The 20,311-nt window shown below is 43.7% G+C and overlaps 1 protein-coding gene across 2 annotated transcripts in view; it reads right to left on the minus strand.

Moving 5' to 3' along the window:
• Nucleotides 1-4,200: 4,200 nt before the first annotated feature.
• LOC119180868 (mediator of RNA polymerase II transcription subunit 15) overlaps nucleotides 4,201-20,311 on the minus strand; it is a 182,809-nt gene continuing 166,698 nt past the window's right edge. For both annotated transcript variants that reach the window (XM_037432013.2, XM_075889043.1), the window contains 10 exons: nucleotides 18,538-18,620; nucleotides 17,943-18,085; nucleotides 14,693-14,830; nucleotides 14,059-14,122; nucleotides 11,040-11,106; nucleotides 9,802-9,995; nucleotides 8,498-8,670; nucleotides 6,302-6,400; nucleotides 5,834-5,931; nucleotides 4,201-4,457 (listed from right to left, as the gene is read on the minus strand). In XM_037432013.2, the coding sequence (XP_037287910.1) occupies nucleotides 4,395-4,457; nucleotides 5,834-5,931; nucleotides 6,302-6,400; nucleotides 8,498-8,670; nucleotides 9,802-9,995; nucleotides 11,040-11,106; nucleotides 14,059-14,122; nucleotides 14,693-14,830; nucleotides 17,943-18,085; nucleotides 18,538-18,620 (1,122 nt within the window). In that variant the 3' untranslated portion in view covers nucleotides 4,201-4,394. The remainder of the gene's footprint in view (nucleotides 4,458-5,833; nucleotides 5,932-6,301; nucleotides 6,401-8,497; nucleotides 8,671-9,801; nucleotides 9,996-11,039; nucleotides 11,107-14,058; nucleotides 14,123-14,692; nucleotides 14,831-17,942; nucleotides 18,086-18,537; nucleotides 18,621-20,311) is intronic.

Raw genomic sequence — 20,311 nt, forward strand, 5'->3', positions numbered from 1 at the left:
CATCACTCCATTTTGCATCCATTGCGTAGTTCGTTATCCTTCGGAGCCGACCAATAGGATGAGGAGTGGGGGAGAGGCACTGATGTAAAGCTTGGCTCCCCCTAAAAGAGGACCACGCACGTCTATGCCAATAGCCATGTATACCAGGCACCCTTCGAGTCCGACGACCACAACATGAGCATTTGCATGATAACTGTATCCATTGCACACAGACCCTTCTACACACACATCAAGTCTTTGCTTCGCCTCCATATGGATTAGCCACTTCTTCTGCATTTATGAGAACGTGATCTCAAGTAAACGCTGTATTTTCAACTTTTTTGTAGCCATCTTGTAGCCTATGAACGAGCTCCTTGTGGACATCCTCGTAGAGTCCACGCTAATGAGCTCTAGAGCGCGGTTGGTCCACAGTCGAGCAACATCTATGAGCACGTCGGCCAACCGACGCACGCCCTCTTCCACGAAGGCATCAGTGAACTGTAAGTTTGAAAACTTCGTTCGTGCAGAGCAGTTATGCACAGTTGACAAAGATGACATATGTGAAAAACAAAACAGAGAGAGAGCGCAAGAAAGGAAACGTGAAAGAAAGGAGACATGGCATAGTCGGGAGAGCCAATCCCGCTTTCCCTCTCCCGCAAAACATTTTTACACGAAAGAGTTTAATGTCGCAGTTCACTGAAACTTCAGTGACGTATTTCCGTCACGGAAGTGACGTCAAAAATGCATACGGTCAAATGACAAAGGAAAACTTTCCTGTGCTGTCCTCTGTTTTGGTAGGAGGCGGGACAACCGATATTGCCGAAATGAAAGCCTCAGAGATCAACAAGCGTTCTGAGACTTTTCCGTCAGTGGAAGGGCACATGCATCGTGCTGTCGTAAAAAAAAAAGCGTAGCATCATCATACAAGTCTCATCCTCGAACCTGGCCCGTCGATGTGCATGAGTGACTGCGCGATCCAGTGAACACAAAGCCCATGTGCCGCATTTTGAGGGCGCTAATGCTCAGCAAGCCAGAATGTCCGGTGACCTTTTGTGCACCGATTTTTTTTAATGCTTAGCCTTGGATGATCGTGCACCATCACCTTCAAAGGTGCACTGAAGCAAAACGCGGGTGCAAAAAGCTTTTTTTCTTTCTCAAGAGCGAGAGCCGTTCGTATAAACTAGGTGCCCGCAGCAAACCGCATGTGATAATGCGCCACTACCGACTACAGCAAATGCGAGCGTTAAATGGGACTGCGATGCTTTTTCGACCATACCGCAATGCCATTGTCAAATAATATAAAGAATTCTGTAACAGTTAGGTTGATTCACTTTACTGAGAGGCTCGTCGATAATTTTATATAAGCAATAAGAGATATGAACCAAAACTGAAACCCATAACAAGGAGCTGCTCCGTGCTGGGTAGGCCTCACGCAATACGTTACACGCTGCCACGGCTAGCCAGTGTGTAAACATAGCACACGTGCATCTTCTACCACGCGAAAAGTAAGCTGGCGACGTCATCCGACGCGAAGCCATGCTGTGCCAGCCCTTCTGTACTTACCAGTGAGAAGTTCAGCGATATTGCAGCTACTGAGAGCTGAAATATGGCCTTTTTAATTTCCATGCACTGGCACGTGCTGTTGCTGATGTGTCCCACGTAGACCACCTCGTCGCTCAATACCTACTGTAGGACCCGACGTCAACGATGACTAACAGGCTATGCAGCTCGCAAAACCGAACGAATGTGCTCGCGTCGTCAACGCCACATAGAAAAAAGAGTGCGCTGCATCCGTGTGCTGGACGATGCGGAGTTAGATTAGAAGGGCACGTCAAGTCACATACACAGGGCAGGCCGCGTTTACAGGCGTGATTTGAGAATCGGCTACCAAATTTTTCAACCATTTTTTTTTTCTGGGAACTAAATGAATAACGGCTGTACCATTTGACACACATCACGTACCAGGGTACCGAAGAGAATATTTGTTGAAAGCTTTGTTGAAATTTGTGAAGCACAAGAAACACGTGAAAGAGTGACAGAGAAAGAAATCAAAAGGAAGAGAAATCTAGAGAAATAAGGGCATAAAAGTATAAAACACGGAGAGACACGGAATGAGGTATAGATAGAAAGAGGAATATAGAAATACAGAGAAAGAGGAAGAAACAGACAGGAAAAAAGAAAAAAACAGACAGACAAAAAAAGCACAAAAGGCATTGTTGGAGTTCAACGTCCTGAAAGCGCGATATCATTATGAGGGACGCCGTAGTGGAGGGCTGCGGACATTTCAACCTCCTAAAGTTTTTAACGTGCACATTAATCTAAGTACACGGGCCTCAGGCATTTCCACCTGCATCGAAAATTACACCGCCGTGGCCGGGATTTGATACCGCGACCTGCGGATCAGCACTGGCGCACCATAATCACTAGACCACCACGGCGGGTGAGAGAAAGACAAGGCGAGAGAAAGAGACACGAAAAAAAAGATAGAAAAAACAGAGCACAGAAAAAGACAAAAAGAGAGAGAGGAATAAAAAGAAATAAACATATAAAAATGGAAAAAATTAGAATGCAATAGCTACAAAAAAACAGATAAGAGAGAGAAAAGAAAAAAAGGTGTGAAAAACAAAGAAGGCCACCGAGCTCGGCTCTTCCTGCAGGCTTGATGCCACTAGTGCAAAGCTCCTACTATATGTTTTTTTTTCTATTAACAGCACTCCCCAGGACAGCCGCGTCTTGGCGGTGTGTTCCTGGTCAATGAACAAGACGTGTTCATATTTTCCAACGTATGTGCAACATTATGCTCATCAATTAGTACTGCTTACTGCAATACGTATTGCTCATAAAAGTACAAGTCTTACTTTATGCAGTTGTCTCAGCACTGTGCGAGTTTTGCCTTTAAAGCAAAGCCGCAACATTTTTAAAAGTCATTCTCGGCCTACCTAGGAAAGTAGTGAAAACATGTCAGGTACGCACAACTCTATATGTAACCTTCACACAAAAACGATAACAAATGTAATTGGCTTTTGCTGTCGGGCGAAGTCATCCAACACCATCACGTCTAGACTGATACATTTCCTGGAGTCTTTTAAGACCTGCATGCACGCACCAATGTTGCCAACATAGGTGATGTGAATGCTATTAAATACTGTTGGAAATTCGCAGTTCGAATGCAGTGAAGAGTATGAAATGGTTCAATTCAAGCAAAGAGAATGCGCAGGATGTGAAGATATGCTAGTAGCAAGACAGAGCTCCCAAGTCTTTCCGGAGGCGAGAAATATAGCTTTGCTTTCACTTATGCGAAAGTTTCATGAGAGTGGCATCCATCTCTGACAATACTTTCTTTGCCTTTGTTGGTGAAAGAAAATTCGTCAAACCAAATGGATAGAATTGGTTCACAGAATAAAAGTTTCAAAAAGCTATATTATTGACCAATTTCGGTTTAGGTTTGAGAGAGCTCCAAGAACTGGGTGCAACTGTCGCCACCTAGCTTGTGCAGCTCTTGACTACGTCTGCACACAGAACCGTGACATACTTCCACTCGGTCCGCATCAAGAATTACTTTCAAATAAGAAACGGGACAGCAGTGTCGCCAAACACAAAACTTTCTAAGCGTGCACCACGACCATGCACTCGCAACCAGCCGCCGAGAAATGTAGACTGTGGGAACAAACGTAGCAAAAGAAAAATGGCAGCTATGATGTCACTATAACTTATTTTGTTGACTGCAGCGTGGTGACGTGAGGGAAGTAGGGGGTCCCCAAAGGGTCCCCTTCGATGGTGTCAATGGCACGATGGCGTCGAGGGCTCACGCAACCTTCAAAATTCTTTTAAATTACCTTCCCAGCTATATTTGCTGTTGATATTTTGTAGATGATATACGAATGTTCCTAGGAATCCGACCCCACAGGCTATCTCAGCCACGAAATTTTGTGTCAGTACCCCTTTAAGCCCCTAGGACCGACCAGCTTAGCTGTTTGCTTTACATGGCTAAGGTACACATAATTTTTTAAATCTATAAATGGAAGAAAACGAAAACAAAAGAAGGAAAACAACACCAGGCTAGTGCTTGAGCAGTGCATTCCTTCTTGCATCATTGTATTTTGAGCTCAGCTCCTACAAGCTAACACAAACTTCATTTTCTTTATGCATTAATTTCAGGCAAACAGACACATACGAGTCTTCTTTTTCATTTCCTTTTCATTTCAAGAAGAGAGCGAAAGATATGTGGTGAACAAATATCTATTTTTGTCTGCAACAATGAACAATATTTACAATCAAGGTACAGGTGGGCCAGCCAGACAAAAAATGACGTCGTTTTGACGCCGTGTGCACTGACGACACGCTTAGAGAGGCAGTGTTCACGGTGATTGATATCAGGTCCTGAGAAAGTGGGTCAACTTAAGCATGAGTCTACATCAATCTCTTCCAGCTGTCACCATGGTGTCAGGTAAGGAGCAGGCTTGACGAACGCACATCTCCTGTGTGATGAAAAAAATGATAGCTGTAAGAACTTCAGGAAACTACCCGATACCAACATAGCAATCATATTCAACAACAGCTAGTTACAATCGTGCACAATTTTCTAACACTCCAGCAACAAAAGTATGTAATGTTATATTTGATATGTGGGCCATACCGTGTCACAAAGCGATATGCAATTAGGCTATAAGAAAACATGCCTTATCTCAAGACATACCATATTTCACAACATGCCATATTTCAAGACATACTGGCTATGATATGTCTTGAAATGTGGTATGCTCCCTAATAGCCTAGGTGCATACTGCTTAGAGACACAATGTCTCCATCAGGAGACTCAACTTACTTTTGTCATATATGTGCACTATTTGGCAAGGAAGACTACAAGCATCGAGCTAACGGTAAATTAAGCATTCTTGTTGCCGAAGTTCCCTTATATCAGTTCTAATTGAAACTTTTGCTACACACGATCGCTATGGCAAACACAGTACTGTTAACAAGACATTGAATGTATGGTGGGCGAATGCTTGAGCCACCAGATAACCATCACATGTAATCTCATTGGGTCGCTCAATCCAGTTAGAGAAATATAGCATTACTGATTGCACAATAATAAGGTAATTATTTGTATGCAGTTACAATTATTTGGTGTGAATACATTATAATTTATTCTAACACATGAGTGGACAATAATTAGGCAATTATTACTACCCAGTTATAATTATTGGTGTATATACATTATAATTTATTCTAACACATGCACTTGCTTCAAATTGGGTCTTCAGAACCTTGAAATCACATGAATATTATGAAAACTTTGTGTATCTATAAACAGTCAATCATAATGTGTGTTACGAAGGGATACAGTAGAACTTCATTCAGATCTATTTAAAAAAAACACAAATAAAACGTACTGATCCAGAAAATCGTACAACACAAATTCACTAAAACATCTTGATGAAGATACTTGATGACAATGTCTTAAAAGTTCACACTGGAAAAATGTGTGAAAGGAACATATCGAAGAGGTCCTACTGTGTTATTTATTTATTTATTACATACTGTAGACCTTTAGGTTGAAGCAGGTGGGCAGTTTCAATAGGACATAGTTTTGTTAAAACAAAAAGTGACATCACAAAATGTTTGAGGTTGGTGTGAAATACAATCATAGCAAATATAAAAAGTGACATGGAAAACTACTTCGTAATTTTATTGTAACGGGCATAATAAACAACTGCTGATAAAACCCATGGCTGCAATAGTATAAGTGAACAAAACCTAGTGAGATGTCTAGCCTCCCACATCCCAAATACTGTTGAGCGGGATACACTGTAAAAAATGGGCAATGTAGCACCCACAACGGCAGAGTGCTTACCCATGTGTCCAGAAGTGACGTAACTGAATACTTCTCGGGCATTTTGTTAAGATGGATGTCTAACGAGTGAAGAATGTTTCTTAGAAACTGCGTCGAATCTGGAATGAGGGAGAGACAGCAAGAATATAATAAAATGATATATTGAGAGAAATGATAGAATTGCTGCTTAAAGATATTGCCACTTCATAGATTTTGCTGCATTAGAAAAGAAACTTATACTCTATGAGTGTCACATTGATTGATTCGGGTTCTAACCTTATCCAAGTACTATTTCCAACAGATCTAGAAACCGCATTCTTCCATTAAGGCTTTCAAGCATTAAGCTTGCTATGTTTAAACAAAAACATACATCACAGTTATGCATATTTAGAACCCCAGGAACACCCTACTGAATCACTGCCTAATTTCGCCACAAGCTCACACCAACAAAAGCACTACTGGTACAAGCAATACAACATCACATCTTACCATACTGATCTCGGCTAGCATTGCACTGGGGTGGTCGACTCGGGTAATTTTCTGGCACTGCCACAGTTATCGGAGGAACACAGGGTAGGTTCTTGTCGTCTGCAGCAGAAATGCATCGACAACGTGCCATCAAAACTGCTCTTGCAATAAAATTCGCACTGTCACAGTTATAATATTCTTGTCTACACGAATGAGATGAAGTGATGGAAACCGACGGCATGTACAGCTGAAGCTCCTTCTTAAGAAGCACATTCCAGAGAGCAGTTCTTCTCCTTTATATATGGAGTCACTTATAAGCAGCCCACTGTGCCATTTTCTAATGAAACCCTATTTAAATGTAGGCACACCTGCTACAGTGGTTACGGTGCTCAACTACTCACCCAAAGGTTGCAGGTTCGAATCATGGCCATGGTGACCACATTTCAATGTAGGCAAAGTACTGGAGGCCCGTGTGCTTATATTTAGATGCGCACGGAAGAACTCCGGGAGGTGAAAATTGCCGGAGCCCTGCACTCACCCCGTCATCTCTCTCTCATCATAATCTTGTAGTTTTGGGACGTCAAGCCTCAGAAATTCTTACTATTGAAGTAGACACACTGGTGCCTCTTAACCTCGAGTGTCTGTTACATCAGAGTCTCTTACAAAGGGTTTCCACTGTATATGCGTGATCAAAGTCGAGCGCTCCAAGTGCATTCAAATTTTGCAAGCATCTGACATGCAGTGCAGCCCCCTTAACTGCTCCGATTTTGACGCAACACCACTGGCATGGCGGGCTGTCCAATAGAAGTGCTCGGTCACGTGACACCAGCCACTACAGTTGCCACAGTGGCTTTTAGCGCTGACCAGGCCATGTGGTGCTACCACAAGTGCACTCTGTGTGCACTCGTGCGCCCAGTTGCAACGCTTAATTGGGACTCAGTCTGAAGGCTGCCAACACCTTTATGGGTGCAATCCAGAGATTCAGAATGACCAAGCAAATATGTCGACTAAATACACACAAGGCTTTAATTAAAGGTCTCCTAACCACCACGGATATTTTTATAACATTTCAGATAAACACATGCATAGAGTTCAGACTGTCGTCAAGGTAAAAAAACGCCTACATAGTTGCAGTGCTAAGAGCCACAGGCACGCCACGAAGTAAACAAAAGCAATCCCAAATTGCTCTTTGAGCCTTTCAATACCCACTGCGTTAGTTGTGAAGTCACCACGCGCATCTAGTAAAGTCAGCGACAATAAGAACCTGTTTGTCTGCTCACAGATACATGCGAGATATCCTATTCCTTCTCACAAGTGAGATGGGGGCACATGGCCAGGAGGAGAGACGAACAGACCAAGCAAGTGTAACGAAGGAAAGGGTGAAATGAGCGAGGGCCGCTGTTGGGCCACTGAACGCGTGTAACTACACTATCACGGCTTTGTTTAGAAAAAATCCCGCAGCAACGGGCTTGGTGGTGACTTGTGCGTAACAGCAAAGCAAAAACGAAGTTTCGGTTTCTGGGTGGTTGAGGGGCCTTCCAAAGGCCAACTAGGGCGATTTTTCGATGTCAATTAATCTCTCTGAAATTCGCCCGATACGTTCCTTTGCATATTTCCGTCATCTATGGCAACTTTCAAGCTTGAGAGATACGCTGATTGTATGCAAATGAACTTTAAAGATTGCCTCAAAACACCCACTTGGCTTGCCAGAATTATTGGCAACATTGTCAGGGTGACTATGTTTGGCAAGTCAACGGAAGCGACGCGGCTGATGACATTGCTAACTTTGGCTGCTGAAGCGTTTACTGTGCTGGCCGCAAGGCGACGGCAGCGGAAAAGCCTCCTTCCTTCCTTCGTCGTATTTGGCCGGCGTTTCGCTGGTCTGGCAAGCGATGCCTTGCATGGTTTCTTGTTCTTACCAAACTTTACCTGAAAGTAGACTATGTGCTCAGTTGGTATTTGGTTTCGGTACTGCGCCTTTTTGCTTATGAAAAAATATTTTCAAATTTACCGAGCATTTCAGCTATCGGGTGCCTGACAAGAGTGCCTCAGGAACACAGAAACACCATTACCCTGATGTGAAAAAAATCGCCAGAGTTGGCCTGCAAGCCTTACAATAAGCTGTGGCACTACCTGACTGACAATTACAAGCATTATTCAGATTCTCAAAGTACTCCAGTCTCCTCTCCTGAACCCAGTATTATGGTGTCGGCTCACCTAGCTGACAGATCAGGTGGACTGTTCGGGATCCCAGGTGTTGACTTGGGTCTAGCTGAACCTTGAAGCGCTGGTCTAGGTGGGCGATTTCGCCCTGCAGCAGGTCCGGAATCTCCACAGTTTCCTCGGGAAGACGTCGACGTTTGGCAGGCACCTCAGGTGAGCTGCAAGCTCTGCACAGAAAAAAATGCAAAGAGCAACGTTATAATGTTACGAAAGGAAATGGCAAATTATGTGTGCAGAAAGGGAGTAACAAAGCATTAGACTGAACTAGTTAGTACGTAGTCAAAACAGGTGACAACAAAATCAGCCTAAAACACACAAAAAAGGAACAAAACGACTGGACATGCTAGCACTTGCAGGTGCAAGCTTACAATTGGCACCTTAGAAGTACATGCAAGTGACAGCTTGTCACGCTATTTTCTTTTTGTTTCTTGTGCTTTCCTCTGGCTTTCTATTCGCTTTGAAATAGAGTCTATAACAGTAAAAAATCTGCATTCTCTTCATTGCTGCGCAATGCTACGAAGGAAGTTAAAATGCATTTCTGAGAAAGGAAGCATTGCAGGTGAATGAAATCTGCCTTGCACCCCGAACCGAAGCTGTGATCAAACACATTTACGGGGAGTCTTTCTTAGGGGTGGATCCAGCCACTTATTCGGGTGGGGGGGAGTCACCTGAAATAACACCGGAGAGGGGAGCGTGGCCATGATTTTTAGTTTTTACTAGCAGAAAAACCCTTCATAGCATAAATAGTACTATTAAAGTGTGCTCACAGTGGTTTCACTAATTTGTCCTAATTGTGGATAAGAGGTGGACTACAAGCACTGTAGTGAGGGCGGGGATGCTGAGTATTCTCATGGTGGAGAAGCACCACTCAAGGATTCCCACACAAACAGTAGCGCCAGACTCTCTTCTAGTTAATATGGTGCAAAACTACAAGTGCTGCTCCAAGCAACAAACATCTCAGAGGCCTTACTTTGGGTATGTTGTCATAGGTACCATCCCATAAATTGTGTCTCAAAGGTCATGCTTTCGCTCACGGGACCCTGAAAATCGACATTGGTGTCTTGTGCTATCTTGTGCGATTGAGGTGCAAAATGGGAAGGTGCACCTTCTTGGAATGCAGAGGAACAGAAATTTGAGAAGGTGTTTACTCAGGTGGGGGCAATAACACGAAATTTTACAGTACTGCAATGCGTTGTTGCATTTCCAGAATGGCAAAGAAGCTTAAGGTAATTCATAACTACGTGCTCACGTATGGTGAAGAAAAATGCACTGTGCATTCAGTGCCCACTCGTACCCACCTTCTAGGAGAAGGGCCCAGCAGGGTGGTGATGGCAGGGCCAAACACACGGCTCAATGTGTGGTTAAACATGGGCGACTTGATGTGGCTGGCCACTGCATCAAGGAGTGGCTGGCAGATGTTCTGCTCCTGAAGACGCCCGCCCACACCGGGGGCAACACCTGCAGCACCACCACCGCTTGCAAAGCTTTCCGCCTGTCAGGCCGCAAATGAAATGTACAAGTAAGCAACTGAATTTTCCATAGGAGCCACGGTTCCTGCAACAAATTGTCCAGCAGAATAAAATAGACACATGCAAAACATGACAGGCACTTTTCCAAGAGTTCTGCTTGGCGTACTTAAGACTTTCCAACACCGCACAGTGCAGCAAAGGCTGCGGTTACTGTTGGCTAGAATATCAGCAACTAGAACCGACTTATCCAAGTATGTATTTCAAATAGGGCTTGTGGATGATGCACTAATAATCCACAATTAGTGTGTTTTTTTTCTGGCAGTGTCGTCGACAGTGGTGTGGGGGCTTTACAGTGTTACTTCCATTCCCCATGCCTGACTCAGTGATACTTTCGTAACACTGCACCAAGTGGCTGAGATAAGTATATAAAATGGCAGGCCTCCGCCTAGAAAGGAGAATGATAAAAGAGAAATACTGAGTCAGTAGAGAGCATGCCATCTAGCTCTGCATTGCAGTGCGATGCAATGTCCATTCATTTTAGAGCCCACACGCTAATTCGAATTCCACTTAACTTGAACAATCTTATAATCCAATTCGAGCTTTGAATTAACAAGCTTTTACTGTAGAAGTATAATTCTGTGGTTAGTCATGTCCATTACCATTCACTTTAATATGCAATTCATTTGCTGAATTTGTAGAGCAATGCTTACTGAAGTGTCCAGCCATGAGCCACATCATTCTGGAAAGCCACTGAGACTAGCAAGAAGAGTATGTACGCTTCGCTAAAATTGAACAAGAAGAGAAGCCATGCAAGGGGTTGTGTACTTACTAGCTCTTTCACAAGCTGAAAAAGTTGTACATCACACACACTATACAAAACTTGCAATCAATGCACTACAGCTTTGCTACAGCTCTGAGGTGTTCAGACTCCTGGCTCTATTTCATAGTATTTTTTATAGCAAAAGTACAACTTTTAGGCAATTCGCAGTAGTGGTAAGGCAAGCTTTTGTATTTAAATATAAGTAAAAAAAATGTGGCAATGAGCACTCAGAGAATTTTATACTTACCGTTTTCACTTTCAACTCCAGCCTCTCCAGCACCTGCTCACATTTTAGTAGAGTTTCCATTGGACACCTGAGCAATAAAAGCAAAGGTATATTGGTACCTGAAGATACAACTGAGGATACAAACATCCATCGCATGGAGAATCGTGGAAGCGAATGAACAGTTAATCACTACTTGTGAGCAGTAGCAACGCTGAAAATGATTTTTTACGTAGCATTAGTACGCCTACAATGAAGCAATCTCTCCCTTAGATTAGTGCAAGCCTAATATGACTGCCATCATTGCCCCGACTGCCAAGCATGAAAGTATGTCTCATTGGTTCTAAGATGTGGCGCTGTGCCTGTGCCTCTTATTTTTCCAACAGGGATTTGAAGCAGATGATACAATCGTTTGGAGCATTTCACTCGATTAAAAGCTGCAAGCTTTCTCAACAGTGTTACAAATTTTTCACACTAAAATGCTCAGTCCGACAGCTTCTTCTGCAGGATTAATCAGCATATGGGGAGAGTTTGGAATGAGTGAGCGATAAGACAGTACAAATCGTGACAACAGGCGAGTACACTGTACTTATTGCAGCACCGAGTAAAGCATGCTAGACGTGCACTTTACAATTACACTGTAGAGGCATTTTGATGATGACAACAAAGGTATCGTTGTTACGCTCACACAGTATATCATGCAGTGGAAATGGACAGCTTATGCTGTTATTCGGCAAGAAAAGTTTACAAACAAGCTTGCTTGCACGCACCGATGACCCAAATGAGCAAACAGCATGCTCCAAAAACTCCTTCTATTAATTTTTTTTCTACATGTTGAGAGCCCAACACCACCCAACAAACATACAATACCGCATGCACAAAAGAAGTGACACAGTTCAGACTAGGTACCTGCGTTAGCCATTATCTACATTCACGGTATAACTATCAGTTAAAGCGCACGAAAAACAGACAGGAAGACAGGACAAGGGCTTTAACTGATAGTTGTACCATGCATATCCAACTAGCCCAACTTTCGATTCTGTTGCAATCTACATTCACGTTCTTTAAAAACAGCATTGCGAAATTCACCGTGCTATCCAGCAATATAGTTCGAAGTGGCACCTCAGTACTGTCTCCGTAACGTTTACTCGGCAGCACACAGGATTGTACTTTAATGTAACGTATCCAAAAACCAAATCACGCAACATCGCAAAACCAACGGTACACTATAATTATAAAGAAAATTTCCCAAGCCTGGCAGTATTCTACTCACATTGATCTGCATGTTCAAAGGACAATGGGAGAAAAAAAAACGAAAAGAAAAAGTAAGAATACATGCAACACGACCAACATCGGAATTAGTAAGCTGTTAGTATTTCTATCAGTCAGCAGGGCAAAATCATTAAAGCCGGCATGGCAGTAGCAAGATATCACACGTGAGTGAAAAAGTACAAGTGTTCCTTTACCTAGAGCTCAAGTGCCTGACAAACCTTCAAAGATTGATAAATTTACTTGAAGCTATAGATGTGAACAAGTAGTTTGACTTAGATAGGTTTAATAAGTGAGCAACCTATCTTTGTACAAGGTTCTGCACATACAGTTTATTGTATTTAGAGTTCAAACTTACGCTTTATACTTCCTCGATCACAGTAAACTAAATTCAACCTACGACAAAAGCCCCAGAGTGTTTTACAAGGCACAGCAAATACCTTTTGTACGAACGAGCAAGTGAATGTCAATGAAGCAAGAAAAAAAAAAGGAAAACGCGAAGTACAAGAGAGAATGGCAAAAGGCAACATGGAAAGTTGTGAGAAGCACCGGCAAGTTTGAGAAAGACTTCCGACGAGAGGGCAGCCTCAAGATATCCGAAGCTAATACACTGCACAGGTGCATAATTAAAGCATCAAGCGCAACCAAGGTGAAGTGTTACAACAGCAAAAACGCAGACCAGATGTGAATAGTGCACCAACCATCTGCAGGATGTTTTAATCACCCCAAAGCAGGAGCATAAAGCGAGTAAATGAGATCCGACGCCGGGAGTTCCATAAAACTGTGTGGAGTTATAGAAATTTAGTATGACTTAGAAATCAGAATGATTTTGTGTGATGTCCCGTTACGTATTTAAAGTTAATGCTTTAAAAAAGCTTAGTGCTGCATTGCAATGATGAACTTGCCACGACGAAATCGCAAAAAATAAAAAACAAAATAAAAAGCAGCCACCGGGCACCCCAGTGAAAACAGTTCATCTTCTGCAAGCAAGCAGTGCATGCTCAATGTAGCGGGCAAGTACAGATGCGTGCATAGGTACAATGCAAGCACAATCATGCAACGAAACCACCATCAGTTTCAGTTCACTTATAACAACAATCCACAAGTCAGTAACTATCCTAATATATAAACAGAGCTAAATAATTCCGGGGGTTTCAAGTCTCATCGCTACCAAAAGATGTGAAGGCATGCTGTACCGGTGGATTGCAAGTTAATTCTGAACACCTGGGTTATTGCTCTTAAGCGTTCTCACATTTTCACCCCATCGAAATACAGCTGCCGTGGCTGAAAATTGAACCCACATCCTCAAGTGAAGCGGTGAGCTCAAGCCTGCTTGCAACTAAGTGGTCTAAGCTTTGCTATTTGGTCTATAAAGACGAATTCAATTTAGTCATTTTATGAATCAAAAGCCACAATATCAACAGAGGCACATCCCATTAAAATTTTGAACAGCTAGGGTTATGGATAAATTTAAGCAAGTAAGTATATTCTGCATTTGGGCTGCCTACGTAACCACTATGGCAGAAATTCGAACCGGCATCCCTGTCCTTCACACCGTACCGCACTAGCCACCATGCTGCTATAATGGGTCAGGCTTCCCATGGTCTGTTTTCTTGCATGTAGTACAGTTATAAGTGAACTGCACTGTACCACATATACACAGAACAAGATGCAACAATCACAACAGTAAACGGAAGCTCAAGCATGCCAGCAAGCGATTGCAAGACACATATGCCCAGCCAAAACTGGAAAGATGAATATCCCTTTTCTTCACCTTTTGTTGGGGTCTGACAGGATTTCGAGAAGGTTGTTCATTTTGCTGAGCTCTTTCTTACGATCTGTTGGGAAGAAGAAATACGCAAAAGCGTCAAAATGTTCACAAATGGGCGTGTGCTGTACTATAGGGGCTACATTACACCGAGGTTCCCACAACACATTACCATGGTTCCGCATATTTTTAACAGCCTGGTTAAAATTTTTCCAATACATATCGATCATATTCACTTAGAGATGAGTTTTATGCACATAGTCTTACAACACAACCACCATAGACATTATTTTAAAAAAACTGGCTTGTATGCATATCTGGTGTTTCCTAATGAGGGCTCACAAAAATACACGTCTAAAAACAAAGATTTGTTGTAACAAATATATTTCTTCGCATAAGTGTACACATGCGAGAGGAGGGATGCAGGAAGGTAGCTGCCCCTCTCCCGCCTCGTCCCCCCTAGTGACCTAAAAGAGGGACAAAGCCAGCCCCATGGATTAAATAAATGTGGAGGGGGGTGCTTCAATGAACTTTTGCCCCCTCTAAAGAGAAGCCCTGCACACACTGATGTTTCTGTGTCTTATGTAAGTTCTTAAAGAGTGGCATTATATTGACTTGACAGGCGGGAGGGGAAACATGCCTTCGTCCTTGTCGATGCGCGCAATCATCCTTCGCAATGGGTCGATGTACTTAGACAGCTGCTTCAGCTTCTCCAGGTACGCTTGGTCATCCGTCTGGGTACGTGCGGCAGGACTGGGCGTGGCACCTCCGACATTACCTGCGAAAGTTGGTTTGATAGTTAGTGAAGAAGAGGAAAACGGCAGGAATCACATCTAAGACGAAAAACTTCATTCAGGGTCTGCTATTCACCTACATGCGCACTGTCAAACACTGATACACTGAATGCTTGTAGCAACCTCTTGAAGATACCATGCGAAAGTATCGCACTGTACTATACCAGGTGCTTGAAGAAATGTGTCCAAAATTCTCAAGAATCAGAGAAATGTGATATTTGTTGATGCCTCCAGAAATATGTCGTAAAAACTTGCGTATAGGACCCGCATATAGTCTGAGGTGCATTTCAGGCATAGGAAATGCGAAAAAAAAGTTTTCAATCGAATACAGACCGAAGAAAACAGAAAAAAAAAACAGTTATTTACACTACATCACTCATCATCATCTGACAAGCTCTCAGCCGAAGCTCCCGTGTCGGACATGTCCTCCAATAGCGTCTCGTCATCAGTGCCATCGAGAGTGCTTGAAATAGAGCACCTTTAGAAAGTGCAGCAAGTGGGCTCCTCAGTAATGCAGGCGATCCACAAGCACAGCATCACTGGCGAGGCCCACTCCAGTCGTCCGGCAGTGGTCGCTTCCGGACCTCATCCACTCCAAATACAGGCGCCTGATGTGGTGGCTTAACGAGGCACACATTAAGCGGCTCCAGCTGGGATGTCCTCCCTCCCGGGATAACAACGAGCTCGATGCAGGAGTCAATGCAGGAGTCGATGCGGCAATCGCTTCACGAAGTCCGCCAGGTGACCCCGAAATGCATCGAGCACAAGAATCGATGGAAGCCCTAGCAGTGCTTCGGGCCGTCGACACCACATGGACTTCATCCAGTCAAGTATGAGCGATTAATCCATTTGCCCCTTGTCCCGGCAGCAGTCGACAACATTTCTTGGGAACTTCCCCCCTTTTCGCAGCGTCTTTCGTTTAAACACGACGTGGGGCGGCAGCTTGTGCTCATCTACAATGCAGGCCAGCATTACAGTCACTTGCGTTTTTTCATTATCAGTTGATTGCACGGTAACTTTCCTGGAGCCTTTTTCATGAACTATCAAAGCCGAGGGCATACCAGGCACACAGGCGTCTGATCCGCGTTTCCGATCTGGCCCACCTAAAAAGAGACTGCCTTTCGCAAAAAAATAACGTGCTTCTGAAAGCCCTCAAGCAGCTCTTCGTAGTTTTCTGGCAGCCTCTGTAATATCGATGTACGCCAACATAGGGAGAATCCATGGTGGCGCATGAAGCGGTACACCCAATGCTTGCTCCCCTTGAAGACCGCCAAATCAATGCTTTGATCTCGCGCGATCGCCTTTGCCTTTGCTTGCAGCAGCTTAATGTTGACAGCGTGCTCTGCAGCCCGTTGCTCCCGAACAAAGTTCGCCAGTTCCTGTTCAACGCCAGGAAAAGCTCTATGCTCTGGCCCTCGAAAATATCTTCGCTGGACGCTGCATACAAAGAAGGCTTCTTTCTGCTTTCTCCAGCTGCCAACGCACCGCTCGTCCACGCTGAACTGTCACCCCACAGCACAGTTACCGGAGCTAAGATAGCCTTTTTTATAAAGGCAGCCGAATACTGCTTTCGCGAAGCTGGCATGACGTACAGTCACCGACGTAAAATCGTGGTCGTTGTTACGTGCATGAAGCGGTTGCAATGGTCATCAGTGGCCACTGTTGCACGCCTGTAGGATTAACATCGCTAACACTACAACTCTACCTACCGCAGAAACATGCAGACACCTGAAGAAGATGATGATAGCACTGCACATTGCCAAAAACAAAAGTACGAATTCTGGCCAAACTTTCTTGGGATTCACCCACAATTTGGGGTAGAAATTTTGCACAGTAATATCTAGAATATAACCCCACGCTATACACGGGTTCTCATGATACTTTTCATAAAGCCACGAGTATTTTGAGATGGCTAAATTGGTGTAGTAATTAGGGGATTGATTGATTAGTGGGGTTTAACGCCCCAAAACCACCATATGATTATGAGAGACGCGCTAGTGGAGGGCTCCAAAAATTTCTACCACCTGTGGTTCTTAACGTGCACCCAAATCTGAGTACACGGGCCTCCTTTTCCGCCCGTGCTCAATCGCACACGAGGGCATTCTACGCAAACTCGTGGTCGGGCGCCATTATGTGATAGCAATGACACTGTGTCTGACTCTTCTGAGGGGATGCTATTAACAACACGGTTTCAGTTTCGTTTTCATGCACAGGCAATTATCGGACTCTATTTATCGGTAGAAAGATGCACGTTGGATTCCATTCTTTTTAAACTTGAGAATAGAGATTCGCTCGCATCTCTTTCAACTAAGTTAAGCGGCCATCAGCTCACGCTGGCAAGAATAATTTAATCTACCTTTCTAGCAGAGGCACAAGGTCGTGCCGTGGGCTTATTCAGGTGGTCTATACTCATTCTTTGGGGCAAAGTCGAGTGTCATTACTATATTCTTAGTTTTTCAATTATGCGACGCCCAGATAATACGACGGTCTTGCGTAGTCGCTTGAAAGTCCTATAATCGCGGTTCCACTGTTTAAGAATCTATTTTTTCAGTAAAATTCCTCGCTAAGCACCTGCATAATGCAGTTAGGAGCATTATATACACAAAAAGCCAACTGCCACACTGAGAAGCACATTGGCCTTAGCAGTTTGTTATTGGAAAGAGCACTGCCACACTGATTCAAGAATAAGAAAGGCTTCTTGATCTCACAGGCACACTTGGAGGCAGGTATTCAAATGAGTAAAATGAAAAAAAGAAAGAAAGAATAAAGGAGAGTTAACTGTTATGCTTTTGACACAGCATCAGACAAATAGATTGGTTATCGCAGCAGAAAGGAGTCCTTTAGTACTTCAACACTACCAGGTGCTCGCCAGGCAGCGGTCTCATTAGAACTGGCACATTCAATTCGGCACAGCGGCACATTTCGCAGTGGCCCCACGTAAGAAGCTACCTCACGACAGTAAACAGCCCAATTTCAGCGTGAAAAAAACCCACCGTGAATGGCTACCTCTTCCGGCTTGAAATCCAAGTTAGCTAGTTTTGTGCACAAGTTTTCTCAAACGTGAGAGACTCCAAATGATGGTTGAGCCAAACTCGCCTGGTGTGCTCAAAGTGCTGCCTGGCGACGGAGCTCCCACGGTGCCAGGCGTCCGGCCCATAAAGCTTCCCGCAGGCGAAGGCACCACCTGTGACGACGAGGGACTTGGAGCGTAGCCACCAGCCGGAGACTGCACCATCTGGCTGCAAGGCAGAAATGATTCAATGAATAAATATTTCCCGATTGCATCAAAGCCTCTCAATCTGGAAAACTAGCGAAACGTCTTAATCTATTCTGCGGTCATCCTCAACTACACCACTGACCTCTTCTCTTCGCTCCTCTCTTTTCTCGCGCGACGGTGCGTCCACGACGTTGATTAGCTAACACGTGAAAGTGCCTAATAACATCAAATATTGCCTAAAAATAGCCTAGAAATTATCAAAGTAATATTTAGAAGGCTGCTCATGCAACTGTGGTGGTAAAAGGACAACAAAGTTGATAATTTCTCTAGATCATTGGGCAGTGAGGTAGAGAATCGGCATGCCCAGCTGGCCCCTACGATTCCCAGGTGAAGTTCATAATTATACATGGTTCTATGCATAGTCATGGTTTGTCTGTTTTGCAATACTCTTTTTTTTTTCTTCTGAAGACACACCTTGGCACACTGTTTGGCAGGGATGGACCTCCGACCGGTGACGGCACAGCACCCTGATTACTTCCAGGCCCTTGGCTTGAAACCTGTCATCAGCCAGAAACAGAAATACGATTTACATTTTTCAGTTTTGAACATGAGTACACTGTGTTCACACATATCATCAATGAATGCGACCAATTTGTTACCCGGTGTTTATGGTATGTGGCTGCAGGCACTGTTAACTCTACGTATGAAATGCCACAAAGCGCTACAATGATTCAGTTGCTACGTCACACTTCTGTCTGCAGAAACTTTATGTTATGCAGTAAACACTACAATTACTAGGGGTGAGCGAATATTCGAAATTTAGAATATTTTTCTAGTAGTGTTTGCTATTCGATTCAAATCGCAGTAGAATTTTTACTATTCAAGCCATCCGAACTTCTCAATGACGAATACAGTCAACATCTGATTAAAAATGACGGCCTCAAATTTTTATTATGCTTCACCTCATTACACTTTCGTACTGCAGCCTAGCTGCCTTTCAAGCTTCGCTGCGGACGAAAATGTATTGTCTCAAGAAAACTTTTGTTTCAACGTAGAGATGATAGATTTGGCAGAAGTGGGGCTCAATTAATGCTATTTCAAACCTGAAATGCAGGCAGGAAGTCCACAAAATCGGAGGCCAAAGACTTTTAGCATCTAAAATTTCAAATGTTCATATAGACGGAAGTCTACGTGGCAGATTTGGAACTGCGGACTTCAATTAGGCACACCCTTGCTAGCTGCATCAGCTGGGCTTGTACAGAAGTTGAAAGAAGAGGAGAAGCTGGGAAAATAGCATTTATGCCTTTCACGTGTGAAGTATTGTCGGTAATACTCTGGCTGCGCCAAATCATGTCCATAAGTACTATTCACCCTTTTCATTGCCTCATTCTTGATAAGACAACTATGAAACACTATCCCACCAGCACTTCATCAATGCAGCGAAAGAAGCACTTTCATGTTGGTATCTCATGAGAATATGCTTAGAAATCCTCTCCCACATTCTTCCTCTGATATAGCTGCAAACTATTAAAAAGTATTTAGAAATATTCAAGAAATATTATATTCAATTCAGATTAACGCTTCAAAATTCATATCTGTTCCTCACCCAAAATTTTTTAATTTGCACAGCTTCATTGATTACTGTTACATATGCCAACTTGTGAACGGTATTGAAGTGCGCTGGAGAAAAGTCACCAGTTTTTTACGCTCGTGAAACACAAGAACGTGAAAGCCTGCGTTTCTTTGTAGCTGCTGCAATACGAGCCTCCTCGATAGTAGCTAAGGCACGTTGCCTGGCTAGTTGATTAGAATTCACAATTCATATAGTGAAGCACAAGACCGGGTCAAGAAGGAAACACACACAGAGCTCTGTATGTGACCTCTTTCTCGGTCTCTGTTAAGTTGCCCTCAGCCAGATGAACGATGAATCCTTAACAGTAGTGTGCTTGCATGGCCTTTATCGCTTGGGACGAGAGAAAACTGGCTCTTCCATCACTTGTTCCCTCTACTGACACTGCTGCTGCCAAAGACAACATGCTGTTACTCAGTTTGTGTGACACACCAGCGCAGAAAGTGCACGCACGCCTGCTTTCACAACTGCATGCAAGAGAGGGGGACCAACTGCACGCAAGCGCGGCTTGTTTTACTCCACAGCTGTAAGACCATGTAGTTGTGCAGGTTTCCTGGATATTTTTCACAAGCCTCGCAAAGGCACACCCGCAAGTCTGGCAGAAGAAAGTACCGACAT

This window comes from Rhipicephalus microplus, chromosome 3 (assembly GCF_043290135.1).
Source record: "Rhipicephalus microplus isolate Deutch F79 chromosome 3, USDA_Rmic, whole genome shotgun sequence".
NCBI lineage: Eukaryota > Metazoa > Arthropoda > Arachnida > Ixodida > Ixodidae > Rhipicephalus > Rhipicephalus microplus.